At 42.4% G+C, this 19682-nt stretch overlaps 1 protein-coding gene across 1 annotated transcript in view; it reads left to right on the forward strand.

Annotated features, from left to right (window-relative positions):
• Positions 1–19355, forward strand: part of LOC108669883 — a gene marked incomplete at its 3' end in the record, with an annotated part of 41570 nt that extends 22215 nt beyond the window's left edge. The window contains 1 exon segment of the mRNA XM_018157313.2: positions 19285–19355. Coding sequence (XP_018012802.2) covers positions 19285–19355 — 71 coding nt within the window.
• Between the last annotated feature and the right edge of the window lie 327 nt (positions 19356–19682).

Raw genomic sequence — 19682 nt, forward strand, 5'->3', positions numbered from 1 at the left:
GGGGGGGGGGGGTAATCGGTTTTCTGATGCCGACCGCCAAAAACGGATTTCAGATTCCTAATCTACACCCCAAAAAACATATAATTAAAAAAAACACCCTTTTTTGGATGCACTTAATCTGAAGTTTTACTAATTTTTTACTTCCACGTACAAAATAAATTCTATATATATAAATATAAATATATATCTACATAAATTTATATTTATATCTAAAAATCTGATATATAAATATAGCTAGGTATATAAGATATATAATATATACAAGATATAGATATAAATATAAATTTAAAATAAATTTATATTTATATCTCATAAATTCTGTAGATATATAAATTCTGTAAATATAACAAAATGAAACTGAGATATATTTGTTCTATAAATAATGAATTACTATCTAACTACTACGTAGGCTCAAAAAAATGATAAAGTCAATTCTCATTTCCTTCTATCGTATGCCTTAACAAACGTATACCTGTATATACGTACTATACCTGTATTCTATGAGCGGGAGATGGTCATTGTTCGCTCAAATACCAGCGTCTGTCATGAGACAGCCTGACCAGCTGCTCTTTTTGATTATATTACGCAGATATGGCCCATCGTGCAATCGATAACCGCAATAAGCTCCTAATTACCAGCCGAATATATGGTAGGTGCATGGCGATTTGCACTTGATTCATCTCCAAGCCGAGTCGATGGGGCCCGGGCCGGGTGATCTATAAGAATGGAATTCGAATTTCGACTGGGTAGGAGATAGCACGAGCAACAGGTGCTGAACCACGTGTGGGATGCTTCGTAATTTTGTATAAATCCTCCTGTCATTAAATGGGGAATATTTGCCTAACAATTGCTAAGCAACATGCGTTAAAGATGAAATGCTTTTAAACTGATCTTGAAGCTTCTTGTACCGTTTTTTTATCCTTTGTGGCAAGTTTTCCCGATATTATCTAAATTATTTTATTTATCCACTTTATTGCCCTTCATTCTTTGCTGTAAGTTAGAATAAAAAATACAAATCAGTACTCACTGCAGTGAGTGACAGAGAGCGCATTTTCTCGTCGACGAAAACGTGAAGTCACAGACGGACGGACATGACGAGCACAATAGGGCATTTTTCCATAAATGCGAAAATGCGCTAAAAAGGGAAAGACCCATTTTCTGCAATTGAATAACCTGTATAACCTTCCATTTTCGTAACATTATAGTTTCAGTAGAGATAATTATTACTATTATTATTTCAGTAGATAATAATTGTTATTATTTATTAGACTCATCCCTCGGGACGACCTGTACGAGGTGCACGAGTGCAGGTTGCCGCTGTACGTGCTCTAGCATTGCGATCGCAATAGCGAGCTCTGACGTCCAATATTGCTTTGCAGTCGCGTCTAATTATCGGCAAACGCTCGCCTTCGATGTATTCCTTAAAGTCTGCTCAGCACATGTCAGTATATAGTGATGACGTCGCACTTTAACCTATTCTGCTTCTTACATGAACGTCTTACTCTTCATACGGCCCGACACAAGCCCACGTATTAATAGCATTAACACGTTAAGTGCCCCAAGCTTGACAAACAATATGGTAACGTAAACCACGACCCACAGTTGTGTTGCAGGGTCTTTTTTTCTGGACAAATTCAGCTATTTAGTATTTTTTAAACTGCATTGGCCGGAAAAAATGTATGATGGCGCGCTTATTAAATTTTAAATTAAATGTTAGAATGTATGAAAAGAATGAAAATTTAAATTAAACACCGGAACCTACGAATTTACTAGTAAATATATGAATAATAGGCCTTTTTTTATTCCGTGGACTTGGCCGTTTTTAGGCCGATTCCGTGGACTTGGCCGTTTTTCGGCCATCTGGTAACCGTTGTGGGTCGTGCCGCACTTAACGTGTTAACCTCCAAAATAAGCTATTCATGCAGAATATTTGTGCGTTTGAAAGAAGAAAACATATTTTTAGGTGGTGTTCGTGTTCCGTGCCCAAGATGTTGATCTAGTGCAGTTTGATTGTAACTGTAGGAGTTGTTGACGCGTTCTAGGGTTGCACCGTACGAATATGTGGGATGATGGAGCGATGCACGTTTTATGATGAAGTCACGCGTGTGATATGTATAGTTTGATAGCGCTCCTATGTACGTCTTCCACTAATGTCGTCGATAATTTCTAATTATATCGATTGGGTTTCTTGGTATTTATCAAATATCACCAAGGTTAAGATAATTTTACAAATTATCATTATTATTATTCTACGAAACAGTTATCGTGACGTCTGAGTCAACCGAACTTCGAGAACACGTTACACATGAGTTCAATGGCAAGCGAAAAATGAATTGACACGAGAAAGGATGAAAACTGATAAAAATTACTAAGCACTTGATTTATAGGCTCTACGAAATACTTCCGTCTTTAGGCGTCGACGAAACACCTGCAACGAAGGAGCCGATGTTACGGAAGCGGGCAGACTATTAAATGCAGATTCTGGCGGCGGCGACCGGGAACGCTTAGTCGCCGACGGTAGATAGACGTGTAGATGGAACGACGAGGTCCACGGTTGATGACGAATGCAATCGTCTTTCGACACGCGCTGCAGACATTTCGTGAGAAAAAGAGGCGCCAGACCGTGGAGGCATCAGAACGTCAGGACAGCGACCTTGAACTGCGTGCGCTGCTAGTTGGAGTGCATCCAGTTTGACACGGCGTCAGCAGACAGACATCCGGTCCTGCAACGCTGCAGCATCAACCGGTGCACAGTAGCTAAAAAATTGGGTGTCGTCGGAGAACATATGCGCATTCAAACTATGTGAATCAATTATGTAAAATACGTCGACAGTATATAACTTGAAGAGCATCGGGCCGAGAACTGATCGCTGTGGTATGCCGTGAATGACCAACGATGGCGTCGAAGAAGAGTTCCCGCGACGAACGCATTGGAATCTATTGCTGAGATAGGGCTCGAACCACAGCAGCACTGTGCCGCGCAATCCGAATGATACATTAAGTCGACGCTAGAAGGTTGGCGTGGTCGACCAAGTCAGGTGCGGCCGAAACGCCGAGTAAAGCTAGTGCCGCTATGTAGCTCGCAGAATGTCTAAAAGCACCTTCAGCACAGCGGTTTCCGTCGACTGGAGATGACGGTATGCAGAATAGAGGCGAGATATGAGACCGGATTGCTGAATATGGTTTTTCAGCTTTCGGGCCACAACGCACTCCAAGAGATTTAACAAAATGGACAGGTTGGAGACGGGTCGATATGATTTGGGATCAGAAGCGTCAATGTCTAATTTTTTCAATAGAGGGTAATGTAAGCCCCTCGAAATTTTCGGCCAGAAAAGATACTAGGGTTACGAACTTACCCTTAAGTAACGACGTCGGCAGCGGATCGTGCTTGTTAGGCTGCGCTATCGTTATAGGCTGCGTCTGCACTCCAACTACAACATCGTCAGCTGTGACGCAAGTTAATTCTTAGAGCGCAGTCGATCGGGCACTGCACAAATGTTGCCGACAAAACATCGGCTGACGACAATCTCACAGCAGAAATTTTCTTTTCAAAAAGCGCGTAGAATTCCTCTAGGCTTACGTCTCCCGAAGCAGCTGTATGACCTCTTCCCATTAGTTTATCCAGCGAACGCCACAGCGATGGAGGGGGCCGTGGCATTCGCCACAATGACCTCCTTTAGATCGAAGAAGGTCGACATCACTGTGCCGCGCATCTCGCCAGGTGGAGGCCACAGCAGCTGCATGGTTGCCGCGTCAGTTCGCCCGATTGAGAGCCCTCTGGAGCAGTCGAACACCCCGCTTCAAGACCAGACATTCATGGTCGAACTCTGGGTCGGAGACTCGTTGGGGTACCCGAACTGTGCGTGCAAGAATGAGATCATCGAGAGCACAAGTCAGCTCGGTATAGAAGAGTTGCACTATGGCATTGACTGATAGTGCCGACCATGAGTCAGGCCGACATAGACGGGACGTCTGCAGTTTTTCGCAAAAGACATCTCCGTCGAAACAGCGCCACTTACGACAGGTAACGGTTTTGTACGCTGGCACCGGACGCACATATGCACCGTTCACAGAAGCAGTCGACGGTCAGATATTGCCACCTGGATGATGTCGACAGGCATACTTTGAAGGTCAGCACAAACGATGACAACGTTCAGCAATCCGTCCATGTCGTGCGTCGGCAAGGTCACATGACAAACCATGCCATAGGTGGCCAGAAGGTCGCTCGGCTGACCAGCCGATGGGTAGTCGACGCGATCTAGTCGAACGTTTATATCGCCGGTGATAAGGACATGATCGGGGAGAGTCACAAGTCTGGTAAATACATCGCTAAATTTGACGAAAAAATCACGCGCCCCGGCAACCGATCCAGGACGATAGATATATAGTGACTGCAACGCCCGTAAACGAGGAGCAGGTAACCCTAGCACAATGCAGCTCAAAGGTGGTTGGTCGGATGCGCCGTCCTTACCAATACAAGCCGTGGCAGTGATTGTCCTGTGAAGAGAGTCGTTATGCTTCAATCTTCGCTTGCATGAGGTGACACGAGCAACAGGTGCTGAGCGTGCAGGAGATGGAAGAAGTTAGCACGAGCAACAGGTGCTGGGCCACGTGTTGGAGATGATAGGAGATAGCACGAGCAACAGGTGCTGGGCCACGTGTTGGAGATGATAGGAGATAGACTTTCACGTCCCACACGTGTTTTCATGCTTGAAAATTCACGAAACTAATGCAAATATTTTGAAAGTTTAACGTTCTTCGAACATTCACTTCCTGAAGGTCTTTACGAGACACCTGTGTTCTGGAAATGCGACTTTCAAATTAGAATACTTTGATGAATGAAAGAGCAAACGAATTATAAACTCGAATTTAAGTAACAGATTCATAACATAATATATGTGTAATGTTATGTACATTGAATTATTACATAATTATAATTACAGTTATTAAAATTGAAGTAACATTCGTAACATTACATTTAATGTTGACTATCCTCCTTAAGAAATGCAATGTTATGAATCTGTTACTTCAATTTGAGATTGTAATTCATTTGCTTTTGCATTCATCAAAGTATTCTGGTTTGATAGTCGCATTTTCAGAAGGATAGTCTCCAGTAAAGACCTTAAGAAAGTAAATGTTCGAAGACACGTTGAGCGTTCAAAATATATGCATTGGGTTCGTGAATTTTCCAGCATGAAAACACTTGACAACCCCAGAGTTCCTAACTAATGAATTAACAAATTTGATAATTGACGAAAGAGACAGTTTAACTTCTAAATCCATCACTTGACCTTTGTTTCCATAAAGCGCCACTAATTCAGGTCCAAGCTCACATCGATGCCAACGCTTTTCTATGAAAGCCGAATTGGCAACATGCCAGTCGACCTCGGTTGTGATGCGCTGTCTGATAGCTTGCATTTGTTATTATTAAAGCCATTGCATTTTTTGACGACTGCGTGGAGACAAACGAATAGAGGCTCCCAAAATTCGAATAGAGGCTCCCATGCCCCATCGTCTACCGCCGACCATCGTGAGTTGGACCGCGGCCAGCAACGAGTCCCGCAGGACTTGAGCTCGTGTGCCGCAGTCCCTGCCGCGAGAATCAACTGAGTTTAAACGGATATTGCACCTATGCACAACTATTGCCTATGAAATTTATTCTGTTTCAATGTCTCATCTAATTCTGTCAAGGGATCTTCTACTCTTCTACTCTCTAAATTAGCATATAAAGTTAGGCCATTGAACGCGCCATCTTTGCACACGTTTTCCTAACGCCGGTCATTTCCCATAGTAAGTAGGAACTATTTCACCTTGATGATTTTACCCAAAATTTTAAATCGTGTCTTCTCTCCGCCACAACCATAACAGCATCTGTTGCGCCATCCATTTTGCCTGAAGATGATTCTTTCGCAATTTACTTCAGCTCATGTCGATCACTGCTCGTTACATGAAGTCCGTGCTGGCACAACATGTACGTGATCTCATCAGCGTGGTACCTCCACGGTAAAAAGATGGTGCAATAACCAATAAGCTCCCTGTTAGCCCTGTTAACTGTGACGCCAGCGAACAGTTTAGTTGGAAGCCGTAACTGCTGGATTAGGAGCAGCTATAATGACATCATAAATTTTGTAGCTTTTTAGTTTGACTTTCACGTCCCACACGTGTTTTCATGCTTGAAAATTCACGAAACTAATGCAAATATTTTGAAAGTTTAATGTTCTTCGAACATTCACTTCCTGAAGGTCTTTACGAGACACCTGTGTTCTGGAAATGCGACTTTCAAATTAGAATACTTTGATGAATGAAAGAGCAAACGAATTATAAACTCGAATTTAAGTAACAGATTCATAACATAATATATGTGTAATGTTATGTACATTGAATTATTACATAATTATAATTACAGTTATTAAAATTGAAGTAACATTCGTAACATTACATTTAATGTTGACTATCCTCCTTAAGAAATGCAATGTTATGAATCTNTTACAGTTGATCCCAAATTCATGGCACTCGTTACAGTTAATCCCAAATTCATGGCACTCGTTACAGTTGATCCCAAATTAATCCGCCCTTAATTGATTTTAACTCAATTCCCAATACAATAAGTGCATATTGTTTAAACTTAATATGTTGATTATCATTTATGAGATAAGTTAATGCACGGTGGCATCTAGAATTGAAAAAAATATAACTCAGTACTCACTGCAGTGAGTGACAGAGAGCGCATTTTCTCGTCGACGAAAACGTGGTCACGGACGGACGGACAGACAGACGGACGGACATGACGAGCACATTAGCGTCTTTTTTCCATGAATGAGAAGATGCGCTAAAAAGAGGACATTGAAGTACTTCGTTACAAAATAAGTACGTCGTTTCACAAGCCTCCTCACGCGGTACGCTCGTACAGATCTGAATTGTACTAATATATTGTATATTTCGACTGCAGATATGCCAGTCATGGAAGTTGAAGCCCACAGCTTGTATGTGGGCGCAACCAAACTACCATAATGTGCTACAAACTTCAGTATTCATTAATAATTCTTGACTGAACTGCTGCGAACTAATATATCGAATTATTAATAATATTTGTTTAATTTTCATTTATAGATAGAAGTGTTTAATTCGAACTTTCTTCTTCTATTTATATTATTTTACCACTTACATGTTTAGCAGCATCCAAAAGTTACCGAGAAGAACTCAGAGTTTGACACCAACTGGCCTAAATTTATAAGAAGGATTGACAAGGCTTCGTCGAAACAAATCTCTCTCCCGTTTTTTTATTCAAAACCACGTCCTGAAATTTCCTTCAGAAATTCTAAAAAGCGGAAGATGCATTATTCATGTTGCTTGCCTGTGGCAGCTTAATTTTGTATTTTGTTTATTAGCTTCATCTTCCAGTTCTTTTATAGCTCCCTCGTGTGTGTGCTGTGCTGCTGTGTATATTGGCCTGGGGCCATACTTTCAAAACTCGCTAAGTTGACGTGAGTACTTACGCTCTATTTTCTTGTCTACAATTGGTGGATTTTGCTTGAAAGGCCGTCAATGATTGGCTGATGAACTTACGATCTCTTAACTTTTTTTGAAAGTATGAGCCCTGCATTGCTTCAGGCCCTCAGATGCTCCGAGCGTTCTTCATGGTTCTGAATCCTGATTCCTTTCCTCTGATATTCTGAGCAATTCGCACTGCTCTCACGAACATCAATTGCGATATTATTTTTTACATACTTTTATTATGTATATTAATTACAATATCATAGGAATATTGTAATTAATCATATCATATCATACAATATCACATCATATAAATATACAATATGTATATCATAGTAATTATAATGTTCTCATGATATTGTAATTAATATCCGCACTCACCTACCGAAGTGCGTAGGATTTCACGAAAATTAATACATTAAGATAATGTTTTTTGCTGAAGTATTTTATGTAGCAAATGAATTTCCTCTTATTATAAAATGAATAATCCATGTCTTATACTTGTTTTTATCCCCAGGCGAGCACCATTTGTATGCGTGCAGACAGCCCTGACAATCATCGAACAATCTTATAACATTTATTTGAGTAGCACCCGAGTAATTCCGGAGCTGCAGGCTAGGTGCTTTTATGACAACGAACTGGTATCAATAATAAAAGATAAGAAAGTTAGTTCTACCTAAAGAAATCCGCAGCAGGCTGTATACGAAAGCTATTCAACAGAGTAATGAGTGAGAAGATGATGCGTTGCAAGCTAGGTGCTCCGATTGAGTAACAAGAAAGCAGTCTTAGTGACTAGCAGGATTATCGTGAGAGTAGCGTGTCTGCTACGCCACGTATCAACACTAATATATCCTCCACTGCCGACTATATAAGACATCATCAGAAGATATCATCCTTCCTGGAGTCCGTGCCATACATTCTTTTCTGGACACTGGCTGCAAGCCCTCAGATATATCCTGCCTTGTAGGAAGCAGGTTTGGACTTTGACAGTGTTGGTGATTGCATCGAGTATTATTGAAATTCATGTGGAGATATTGCCCAACAAAATTTTATCAGAGACCTCTTCGAATGTCACTCGCAAGATCCCCCTCCACATTTCCCATCCTCAGCCTCTACATTCCGTTATTGCAGTACGTTTAAGTTTAAGACTCATGTCGAATCGTTTCCTCCAGTGCTTCCTCTTCTCCATATCTGGTACGTCACTGAAAATTAATGTCCTCTAATAAATTTGCACAGAAATTCTCCTTTCAACTTTGCAACTGTCAGTTCCGAACAATTTTGAACCGTCTCGTTACCCAGCAGTGCTGGCTAACTTGTGCCAAAATTTCCTCCAGACTCAGTGGCTGTTCCTGAACTTCCGCTAAGTGGTGCATTCTTCAGAGCAGCATCTTCCAACTCCGTTAATTGGCACGCATTTTGTTGCAGAAGAAATCTGGACGGAAGATGGCATCGCTCGTGGTCTCTCGGTGATCTCAATCTACCTGAAGCTTTAGGTCTGATCCCTCAGTTTTAGTCGATCTGCTGTGTTGCTGCTTCCTAGACTTGCTTCATTTATCTGTTCCGTTGTAGTGGAGCGCTATAGCCATACCATCTATATCTTATATAGCATCCTCATATACAATCAATGATATTGCGTTCACTCGTGATCACGTATATAATATCACTTGCTATGTAGGAGCCCTTCGTCTAGCCTCTTGTGTGGCCTGCTACATATGATGGTAATTCCTTGGTCATGAACCATTTCCGTTCATCTCAAAACCTTCTCGTGTATAACATGGCTACAAGGTAGCTTCTAATTATGTGCCAACTTCTTGTATAACTTATCTACTCGTGGCCTTCCTTCTAATTGTTTCTCAGTGAATCATCTTGTTAAGAAATCTGTGTCCGGTAACAACAAATGAAGACATTTGTTACCGCCGTGTAGACGATCTGTTTAGTGATCAACAATGAATAAGCTCAAAGAACACTGTTAATATGAACTGAAGCTATTCACGTTCCATTCGTTCAATTCCATATGAAAAAAATGTTAAGTACTTGTTAATTAAGAATAAATTGTTATGCAAGGAAAATATTTTATATTCTTGTTCATAGAGAAACTTGAGATGGAAATCTCATTTTGATCGATTTCGCGTGGAATGTGTTGATTTCGCGTGGAATGTGAATTAAACGAAAATTTAATTTATCGTACTCTCTTTTAATGTAAACAGTGTAATGGCAACTGAAATGTGTCAATGTCCATTTGTGTTATCCGGGACAGTGATCGGGACAGTGATGGTCTATTTCACTATATTTCTTTTGATATCTGCAGCAGTTGTACTGTGACACAATAAACTCCTTGGCTGTCATCAGTGTAACAGTTGCTGCTCCTCGCCTCATGTATGACAATAACATTCACTGAGCTGTGTTATATAATAATAATAAGCCTGGTTGTGGCATGGCAGAGTAAACGGCAGAGCTCTTAACTCGTGTCCCGCCGTGACCACAACCGCCTCACTCCGTCCCCGTGTTTCCGTGTGTTGCGTCCCCGTCCAACTTTACGGTGTGTATAACGTAGAGAAACCCATTTCCTCCCGCCCCAAGAATGTGTTTTGGTGGCCCTCGAGCCGTGTTCCTGTGACCACTACAGCCACTCGTCTGGCTGCCACATCTTTTTATTTCATAAAAGACGTTGTTTTTACTTTTTCTCCGAGGTGTGCTCCTGCAACTAAGCGAGCGGTTCTGTGACCATCCAATTAGGGTCATCAGTGAAAAAACTTCTCATTATCGAACGAGAACAAGACTTGTGTTAGTGACGTACGTTCAGTGATTTTTATTATTATTCGTGCAATCAAGTGTAATAGATAAGGTATCGCTGAAAATTTATTTGTTTTAACAATTTACGCTATAAATTCCATCAGCGAAAAACATGTTCTGGTAGTGTGGCTATGAGGAAGGCTGAGAAGTTTTTCATCAGCAAATGTTATTTGAATAACAATCGTAGTCACAAATTGAAGGAACATGAGGGTTGTTTAGAGGGAGTGCCACGCCGTGCCTGCGAGCGTCTCATCTGTCTAAACTTTTCTTTAAAGTTGGCGTAAGGAAGAAGCAAAGTTGGAAGAGAGAATTCGTCTGCTCTGACACGGCTCATGAATCCTCAGTATCAATTTTGCTGCGCTTGTGGGACGAAGAAGAGGGCGGCACTTGTTGCTTTCTAATCCCAAAGAGAGCTCCGACGTAACCAAGTTATCAGCGGTTCTATGCTCAAATTCAGAAGCCAGATTTTGTTGTTGGTTTCCTCATCAGTTGCCTATCAGTAAGATGTGTTCAGTCAATTTATTTTTATTTTATTGATTCAACGTAGCAAGTTTCATGATAATCTCGTTTTTAAAAAGTTATTCTGAGGATCTCACAAGTTCAGAATATCCATGTACAAATATAAACCAGTGACTTAATGTGCCAAACCTAGCAAGCTCTGAAATTGTGCAGAAAGTGGCAACTTTGATTCAACACGAAGGTGAATCGCTTATGAATGCATTAAGAAATTAATTGCATTGAAAGATGAAGCACGAACATTCTGGGTCTCTGTTGTCAGAAATTCACTGGAGGCCATTTTCACGAAAGCTGAACGAACATTGAGAGAAAATTTTATTATGCTGTGAGAAACAAGAACACGATATTTGGTGTGGTGGGTTTTCACTCATTATTAATGAGTTTGCACGTTAACGAGCATCCAGCGTTCGTTGTTAATTTAGCGCTGTGAGCAACTGAGAGAACCAAGAGCCCTCCTCTGCATCACACGCGCTCTGCGTCGAGCCGGCATCTGGTACATCTTTCTGTCTATTGACCCGCTTTGTTTTCTCAGTGTGAGTTCTTCCTCTTATTACTGCTCTCTTTCTCTGCTGCACGATTTGTTGGGCCCTCATTTAAGTCACTCACGCATTCTTTAAAGCTCGAACTATCGCTTGGATAAGATACTCTAACAACTTGGCACTTCTAAAACATACAAATAACAATGGCATTCCTTCGTTTCACAGATAATTAATAAGCAACAAATCATTGATATGGTGAAGTCCTTCCCTGTCCTAAAACTGGCACCTCAACAGCGGAATCGCGTTTCATCCTTATTTTTGACCGTAAAGTCCGTCCAACACCTTGTAATGAATCAAAGATGAAAGTCTCCCTCGTATCCGCAATGAGATGCATATTAAAATTACCGGAATAAATTCTGGCCTGTGTTCTGAATAGTTCAACCTTTACATCGAAGCGAGCCTCAGCTGTTTTGTTTTACATAAAGAGTGAGCAATTCGCGATTGATTTTTTTCGCTCACTTTGCGATGCCATCACTGAGCGCGTTTAATTATCGCCTCGAACTATAACGTAACTCAATTTGCGTTGTCTTTCATGCTAAATCAAGATCTAATAAATACGCCTGGCAGACAGGGGGTTTTTTTCATGAGCTTGCGAACCTCTGAATGGTTGCACAATTCCATCTACCTCGTGATGAACATTACGAGACTAAAAATCTACCTGGACAGGATATTGGAGCCGATTTTGTAAAATCTCGCCTCATAAATCAACATTAATTATTGTAATTGATTTTGTGATGAGACCAATAATATTATTAACTTTGCGATCCTCAAGTGCGACGTGGATCTACTTATTTAATAAAAGTTTTCAAAATGCGCTAATTTCCAGTAGGTTTCATCTGAGTTGGTCTTCCTGCTGATCACATGCACTTTGAACTAAATCCTTCAAGCTGAACTCTAAGAACTTGGGTCGCTTCCATTCACTATCTGTTCCCATTGTCGTGCCCTTCCCCAGAGAGCATTTTATTTCTTCTACCTCAAAAATCCCCACAAGAATCCTGGTACTCGGGACTTGCGATCGCACGCTGCACCGCCATGGATGAGCCCTCACTTGCCCTCACTTCTGCACCCTGATAACTGCATCCCTCTTACCCTCACCGCCGCCACCTTAACCTTCCTCCTCTTCCACCATGGCTAGTAAAAGTGGTGGCTCTAAACTCAGTCAGTGGGCCAAGATCAAGATTGTGTGCAAGGTGGTTAAAGGCAAGCTACAAAAGGCTCACACCATGGGCTTTCTCACGGTCCCTGGCTCTCAGGTGAGGGGTCCTTGTTTACCCCAGAGTAATACGTCTGGAATTCAGGACTAGTTTTTCTTTCTTCTACGATTACATTTAATTTTGCTGTCGGGTTTTCAAATGTGAAAATTAGTCAATATTATCACTTTTTTGACATTATACATCGTATAATCAGTGCTTTGAACTTGCTGCGTTTCGAATAACTCTTAAACAATGTGCACAATGTATAGTAATCAGTTTTTCTGCATGGGAGGCTGCATGTAATTTGTGTCCGAAGTAAACCTTTCTGTTTCCGACCGCCATCGTAAGCAACGAATGACTTCTTGTACCATTGTAAGTGCTCTGCTGTTTGTAATGTTTTTATTAATCTCATTTAAACATCGTTTTAACTTTGAACATTGTCGAAGTCTCTGAATGTCTTTTATAATTTATTTATTTTTCAGGTTTATCCCTACTATTGTTATTGTGAAATGCACATACGCATTTATGATTTTTTCGTTTGTGACTCTGCTAATATGACATTCGTTTGTTGACGCGATCGTCATCAGAAGTAGGACTGCAATGTGGCGATTGCGAATCCTGCAAATCGAAATCTGGAAAATTTGACAGGCGCATGAAAATCATCATAAAGCGCCAGAACTAAATCTAGAGATTCTACCTTGTCGCGGATTAAGATAGCGAAACATGAACAAAACGAGGGCTTTGGTATTGTGAAAGGGGAGGAGGCGATCCCTCGGCCCCAACCTTGAGTTCCTCAATCTTGCGGCGCTCGTATAAGCAATCTCCGGTACCGACTCGCTGCTCTGAGATAAAGCCTCTTTGTTTGACAAAGCCGCGCTCCCACCCTACCTTGAACTGAACATACTTCTGACGCGTCTTACGCTGCCACGCTCCCACCCTACCTTAAACTGAACATACTTCTGACGCGTCTTACGCTGCCGCGCTCCCACCCTACCTTAAACTGAACATACTTCTGACGCGTCAGCGCTCCCACCCTACCTTAAACTGAACATACTTCTGACGCTTCCTACGCTAGCGCTCCCACCCTACCTTAAACTGAATATACTTCTGACGCTTCCTACGCTAGCGCTCCCACCCTACCTTAAACTGAACATACTTCTGACGCGTCTTACGTTACCGTGATCTTGTGATCTTCCAGTGTCTGTGAGCTTTTTGTTGCCAAGAAGTATGGCGAGTTGACTGCCTCTTCGATCTGTCCCTTCAGGTGTTGCGCTTCGGGAGAGTTATATTTGTGAAACACAACGTAATGCGCATAGATAAATATAATTGAAATCGTTTTGCTGATTCAGCCATTATAAATACTCCTTTATCCTGGCAACCCAAACTAGCATGCATTGCCGCCTCTCAGCTACAATCGAGGAGAACCACTACTCCTTTGTGATCTTGCTTTCAGCAACTATATTGGAGCTCCCAGTGGGGTAATTTCTACTGCTCAATAGTCGGAACTATAACTAGACAGTATTCAAAACCTACACTGTTACTACACAAAATTACCATCGGCAAAAGTCATGGAGGAGCTACATTTTGTAATTGTGTCCAGTCAGCAGCCTTGCAGGCTCCTGCTGGCTCAGCAGCCTCAGTCAGCAGCCTTGCAGGCTCCTGCTGGCTCCGCAGCCTCACTGAGCAGCCTTCAGTCAGCAGCCTTGCAGGCTCCTGCTGGCTCAGCAGCCTCACTGAGCAGCCTTCAGTCAGCGGCCTTGCAGGCTCCTGCTGGCTCAGCAGAATCACATAAGAAGCGTCTTACCTTTGCTGCCTTGTACGCTGCAACCTCGCGCCAGCAGCACTCGGTAGCCTACTATACGCACCGACTTACCATGTACTTCAGCTCTTAGATGTTCGATTCTATATGGCAGCAGTTCATATTTCATCGGGCTTTGGAGTCACCTATGATTAATTTGAAGAATATCGTGGTTGTATATTTTTAATATGATTGAAACATTCATCTTTAAAATTGGGTTTATGCAATCAACAGAGCAGTCAATATTTAAAAAGAAAACCACATGCGTGTTTGCTCATGTTCGAGAACATGACACATTAAAATGATTAGAACATTAAACCTTAAAGATTAGGTTTATGCGGTCAACAGAGCAGTCAATCTTTGAAAAATAAAACTGTAAATGTGTTTGCGCGAGCATCACACACTTTTTTCGCAACAGAAGCTTGCCTCCCAATCATTTCAAGCTTGAGCCATGCCTGGCCTGATCAACGCCCGCCACGCCTGCGCTGCTCAGCGCCCGCCACCGCAATAATGACGGCCAAATATCGCGGGTGCCGCCACGGTAATAATGACGGTCAAATATCGCGGGCGCCGCCACGGTAATGATGACTTGACCGGTCAAATATCGTGGGCGCCGCCTCGGCAATGATGACGGCCAAATATCGTGGGCGCCGCCACGGCAATAATGACGGCCCAATATCGTGTTTTGTACCAATCATTTCCAGCAACAGACGAACCAAATCAACGAAAGAGCCGCCCCCGATGGCTGTGATGGTCCACTTCGCCAAATCAGAATGACTCGATTGAGCTTCAACACGCAATTTCCATGCAGTCGCGCGCTGCTATGCTTGCCTAACTTCGGACGCGGCTTCGACGGCCGCGTTGGAACTTAAAGGATGACTGAAATATTTAGAAATGTTCGTTCGCCGCGGCAGGAGTGTGAAGGCCCGCGATGTCAAGGAAAATTCCAGGTCTAATTTGCGAGTCCTTATCAACTCTACAGCCTGCGACGCGGCTCTCTTCGAGGACACTTGTTTGCTGTCGTCTTTCACGAGCACTGAAGCTGAAAACAAGCTGCGCTACGAGCACGGGGTCTAAATATTAGCCGCGCTACGAACACGGGGTCTAAACACAAGCCGCGCTACGAGCACGGGGTCTAAACACAAGCCGCGCTACGAGTACGGGGTCTAAACACAAGCCGCGCTACGAGTACGGGGTCTAAACACAAGCCGCGGTACGAGCACGGATGCCAAGTACATGCCGTGCAATTGCTCTGCGACTTAATTAGGTGTGCTGATTTGCTTCTATATATTCTTTATTATTCATAAGCTGCGTTCATCGTGGCTCATCTTAGGCAAATATAATCTCAAAAGAAACAATCCATATTAAATTTTTGCTAAATACTAAAAAACTAAACAAAACTAAACTAACTCAAACTAAATTTCACAGGTGGATGATGAAGCAATGCTTCATTTATTAATTTAAAAATTTTAACGGAATAATTTATACGCGATCTTCAGAGAATCCCACGCGGGCTCCAGAAGTTCGAGCAAAACATTGTTTGCTTTCAGGTCCTGGTCTTGGAGACGGAATATTGGTCTATTGGTCTGGAAAAAGTAGATGATTGATTACCCGTGGTTTGTTTGGTTTTCATTATCGGCGACCAGAAGTGCCTGGGCTTCATCGAGTTTCATTTCTAACGACCTTGATACAAAAAATCTGGCCTACCAATTTACTTTGTTTTGACCCAAAGGCAGGCTCTGAAGGAAGCATTAAAAGAGCGCTTTTGTTCTTCATCATCACAGTGATGAGTTTTTGATGGGGAAAATTACCACCGGTCCCTGGACTACCTCAAAAGGAAGCCAGATTAAAACTATAAACATCCTGGCAACAACCGTCGTTGATGTTTTGCATGTAGTCTTGGCAGCAGTTTATCAATATTTGATACAGAAAATTAACTTCAAAGGGACTGTCGATGGAGACGCTAAGTTAAGATTACCTAATTATTCGTCCGTATAAAGAGACTCATGTATGATATTTAAGTTCGTAAGATGTAGAGAATGTAAGATCAGTAGGCATCAGGGGCCATACTTTCAAAATTCGCCAAGTGAACGTATGTACCTACGCTCTATTTTCTTGTCTATGATTGGTGGATTTGGCTTGAAAGGCCGTCAATGATGGGCTGATGAACTTACGATCTCTTAACTTTTTTTTGAAAGTATGGGGCCAGGACTCTAAAATTGGGCGACTCTTAAGTGATGCATCTTATAGCAGCGAAACAATTAACTATGCCTCTAATATCAATCCCGTCTCTCAACTTAAATTATTGAATTCCAAAGAAGTGTCTGAGTGTTGTTGCGCAGTTATTTACACCTTGGTAAGTGCGGCTCCTACCTAAAATATAATTCAGCTCCATTCCATTTAAGACCATTGGCTTGTTCAGATTATCCTATGGACTAATATTGCCGTATTTTATTTTAAATTCCTGCGACTGAGCGATGTTGGGCTCCAGCAGCAGGCTCAGTCTTCGTGCTATGCAGCTGCGGTTAAAGCAGCACTGCAGCCAGGCAGGACTTCACAGCTGCCACTACTGCATCTGTTGTGGCGTGTGCTGTAACAACATGCAACCGCAACATTGCTTTATTATTGCTCGACAGCGCAGCTGTCACCGTCGATTGTGTCGTGATGGAGTATGTTGTCCCATGATCGTACGGGGCATCGGAGTGTCGAGGTAATGGTCTGAGCAGCGGCTCCGTCCCGAACGTTTGCGGGTAGTGGGACTCGCTTTGTTTTCAATGTATGACTTGAGATGTGGTGTATTTAAATTGTTTTGTTAATTGGTTTGATATAATTGCCCTGCTGGCTATATCCCTCATCATATATACTTACGTTCAATTACGTATTTAACATCATATTGCGACAGACATGTGACTGATTGCAGAAGAAACAGTGCTCAATTTAGGTATTGCAGGAATAAATAAGCGTAATTGATAGGTTGTTAAATACTCGTAGCGTTATTTAGAGATTACTGTAGCAACGTAGCGTAATTTAGAGACCACGCCAACTAAATTTGGCGTAGGTATATATGGTTTGTTAAATCAAATATGGTTTCCAGTGTAACGCGAAGATTTATTTGTATATAACGTGAGAACCTCTGCAACATGCCGTATATCAGACTTTCAGTCACCGAACTCTAGAAATTCTGCCGGGAACATTGAATTCTTGAGATTCTCGAGGGATATTCCTGCTATACCGCCGCGCAATCGCCCTACAAACGCATCTTAATTTACGGCAGTTTCCGAGCTCGCAGAGATGCGGACGTTCCTCCGGACTTGGTCGATATTTCCGGCAACTTGCGTCGTTGTCGACGTAGAAGTGCTTTAGCGAACGTAGGACACCCAAACTGATTAAACGGACAGGTTTCTTCGATTTTCTTGCCATTCATGAATGCATGGTTCTTGGATGGCTCTCGAGAGAAAAATTTTGACTGTGAAGTGTAAAAGGATATTTTGCATGGTAGCGCTAGCGGTAGGACGATGAAGGCAGGGGCCGGCGTCATTATGTTCGGAAGTAGTTTGTGGATACAAATCCTCGTGTGTTTACCAGCAGATCTAATTAGCTCTGAGTCCACTGTGTCACTGAAAGTTTGCCCCAGACGCTGAGTCGACAGCTTATACAGCATATGTGACACGTGGACAATAGTGTTGTGCGGAAGTAGTAAGTCTATAAAAGGGCTAGACACCTTTATAATTTCCCCCAGCACGACCGCCGCGATGTAACAATTGTTAGAGCTACTTCGACCTAACGGTCGATGTCTTAGCCTATACCTGCAGTATGTTCCTGTAGTGACAGATGTATATAACCACCCCGTATCGAGATAAGTTTAATATATAGAAGTGTCTTTACCTTTCCCTCTCTAACTTAGTCAAGAAATGTTTGACCTAATGTTCAGGTTGAACATATATTATAAATCAGGTGACGCTTAATATTGCCCTTTCCCACATTAGGGCCATAATTGTGGTATGAGCCTTCAACTGCACGCAGCGTCATACAATCTTAGCCGTTGTAGGACTCGTATCTGACAAATCATTGTCGGTGATGATAAGAGTTATCACCTTAAGATCAGCGTACCAATCATACCTAATAATTGTGTGGTAATCACTTGAATTTGTAAGTCCGTCGTTACCAGTTAAGATCAAGCTTCTCTAGATTTAAACGAACATGCATGACATGAGAATCTTTCTCATAATATGCCACAATTATGGAAAATTTCGTGCAATCTTTTAATTTGTCTTCTTATTGCAACTCATCGTCATTTCAGCGCACTGTGAAGCTTATGTCCACGTTTTTATTTTATATTCCGACATTTTACCGATTTTTTCAAAATAATATCTGGAATTGACTGTGCATCGGCCTAGCAACGGTCGAGCCGTTGCGCGTGCCGCTGAAGTGAGGCGCGGGTTGCGGCAAGCGAACAGACCCAGGAAGCGAGTGGCCGCCCAACCTCGGCTCTCGCATGCACTTTCATCTCCATGCCAAACACTGCAGCGCCGAGTTCGCCTTTTATATGCCCTTTAATATTGGGACTTGAGGGGGGACCGGGTGGCCTCCCCTTGCGAGTGTCCGGCCTTTTGTGCATTTTTGTCTGTTTTTTGAGGCCGGAGATGAAGTTTGTGTATTTTTTGTTTGCGGAAATTGCATTATTCTCGTCGAGTGATACTGTAGTTTTGTTCATGCCTGTGAGATATTTAGTCGTTCTTTCTCTTAACTGATGCGGGTCGTGGATTTTAGTTTGCAATGACCATTTTCAAAATACTCCTACTAACTTCTGTACCCATTTCTTTTGACAAAATAACTCCGTCGATTGGGTCAGGTTTTTTATATTTTTTATTACAGGCGTGCCTAATCTTTTATGCCCATGCCAGTTTTCATACTATTACATGTTGCTGACATCTTTCTCGTGTTCCCACAGAACGGCCGGTCCTTGTGTCGCTTGAGCTCGTCCTGTCCTTCCCTCAACGTGGAGGGGGAAGAAGAGTCCACAAATCCTCCAGCAACGTTTAACTCATCACTTGACGACATCACACTGTTTCCTGTCATGCTCACTGACGCCTCATTTGAAGGCTGTCAACTGACCTGTAGGTGGGTACGTGGTGAGGTGAAACTGCGCGACTGGTGTGCCGTAATGGCGCTCTCAGCGGGAGGCGGTGACCCGCTAACACTTAGTCATTACCTTCACGCTCTCCCGCATTCATTAACACTCTCCCTGCTTCATAACCTTCTCACACTCATTCATTGCCTTCTGCGCTCATTTTTCCCACTCATCTACACTGTCTCATCGCATATCTCCCACTCTCCCCCTTCTGAACT

This window comes from Hyalella azteca, unplaced genomic scaffold (genome assembly GCF_000764305.2).
Source record: "Hyalella azteca isolate HAZT.00-mixed unplaced genomic scaffold, Hazt_2.0.2 contig13001, whole genome shotgun sequence".
Classification (NCBI taxonomy): Eukaryota; Metazoa; Arthropoda; class Malacostraca; order Amphipoda; family Hyalellidae; genus Hyalella; species Hyalella azteca.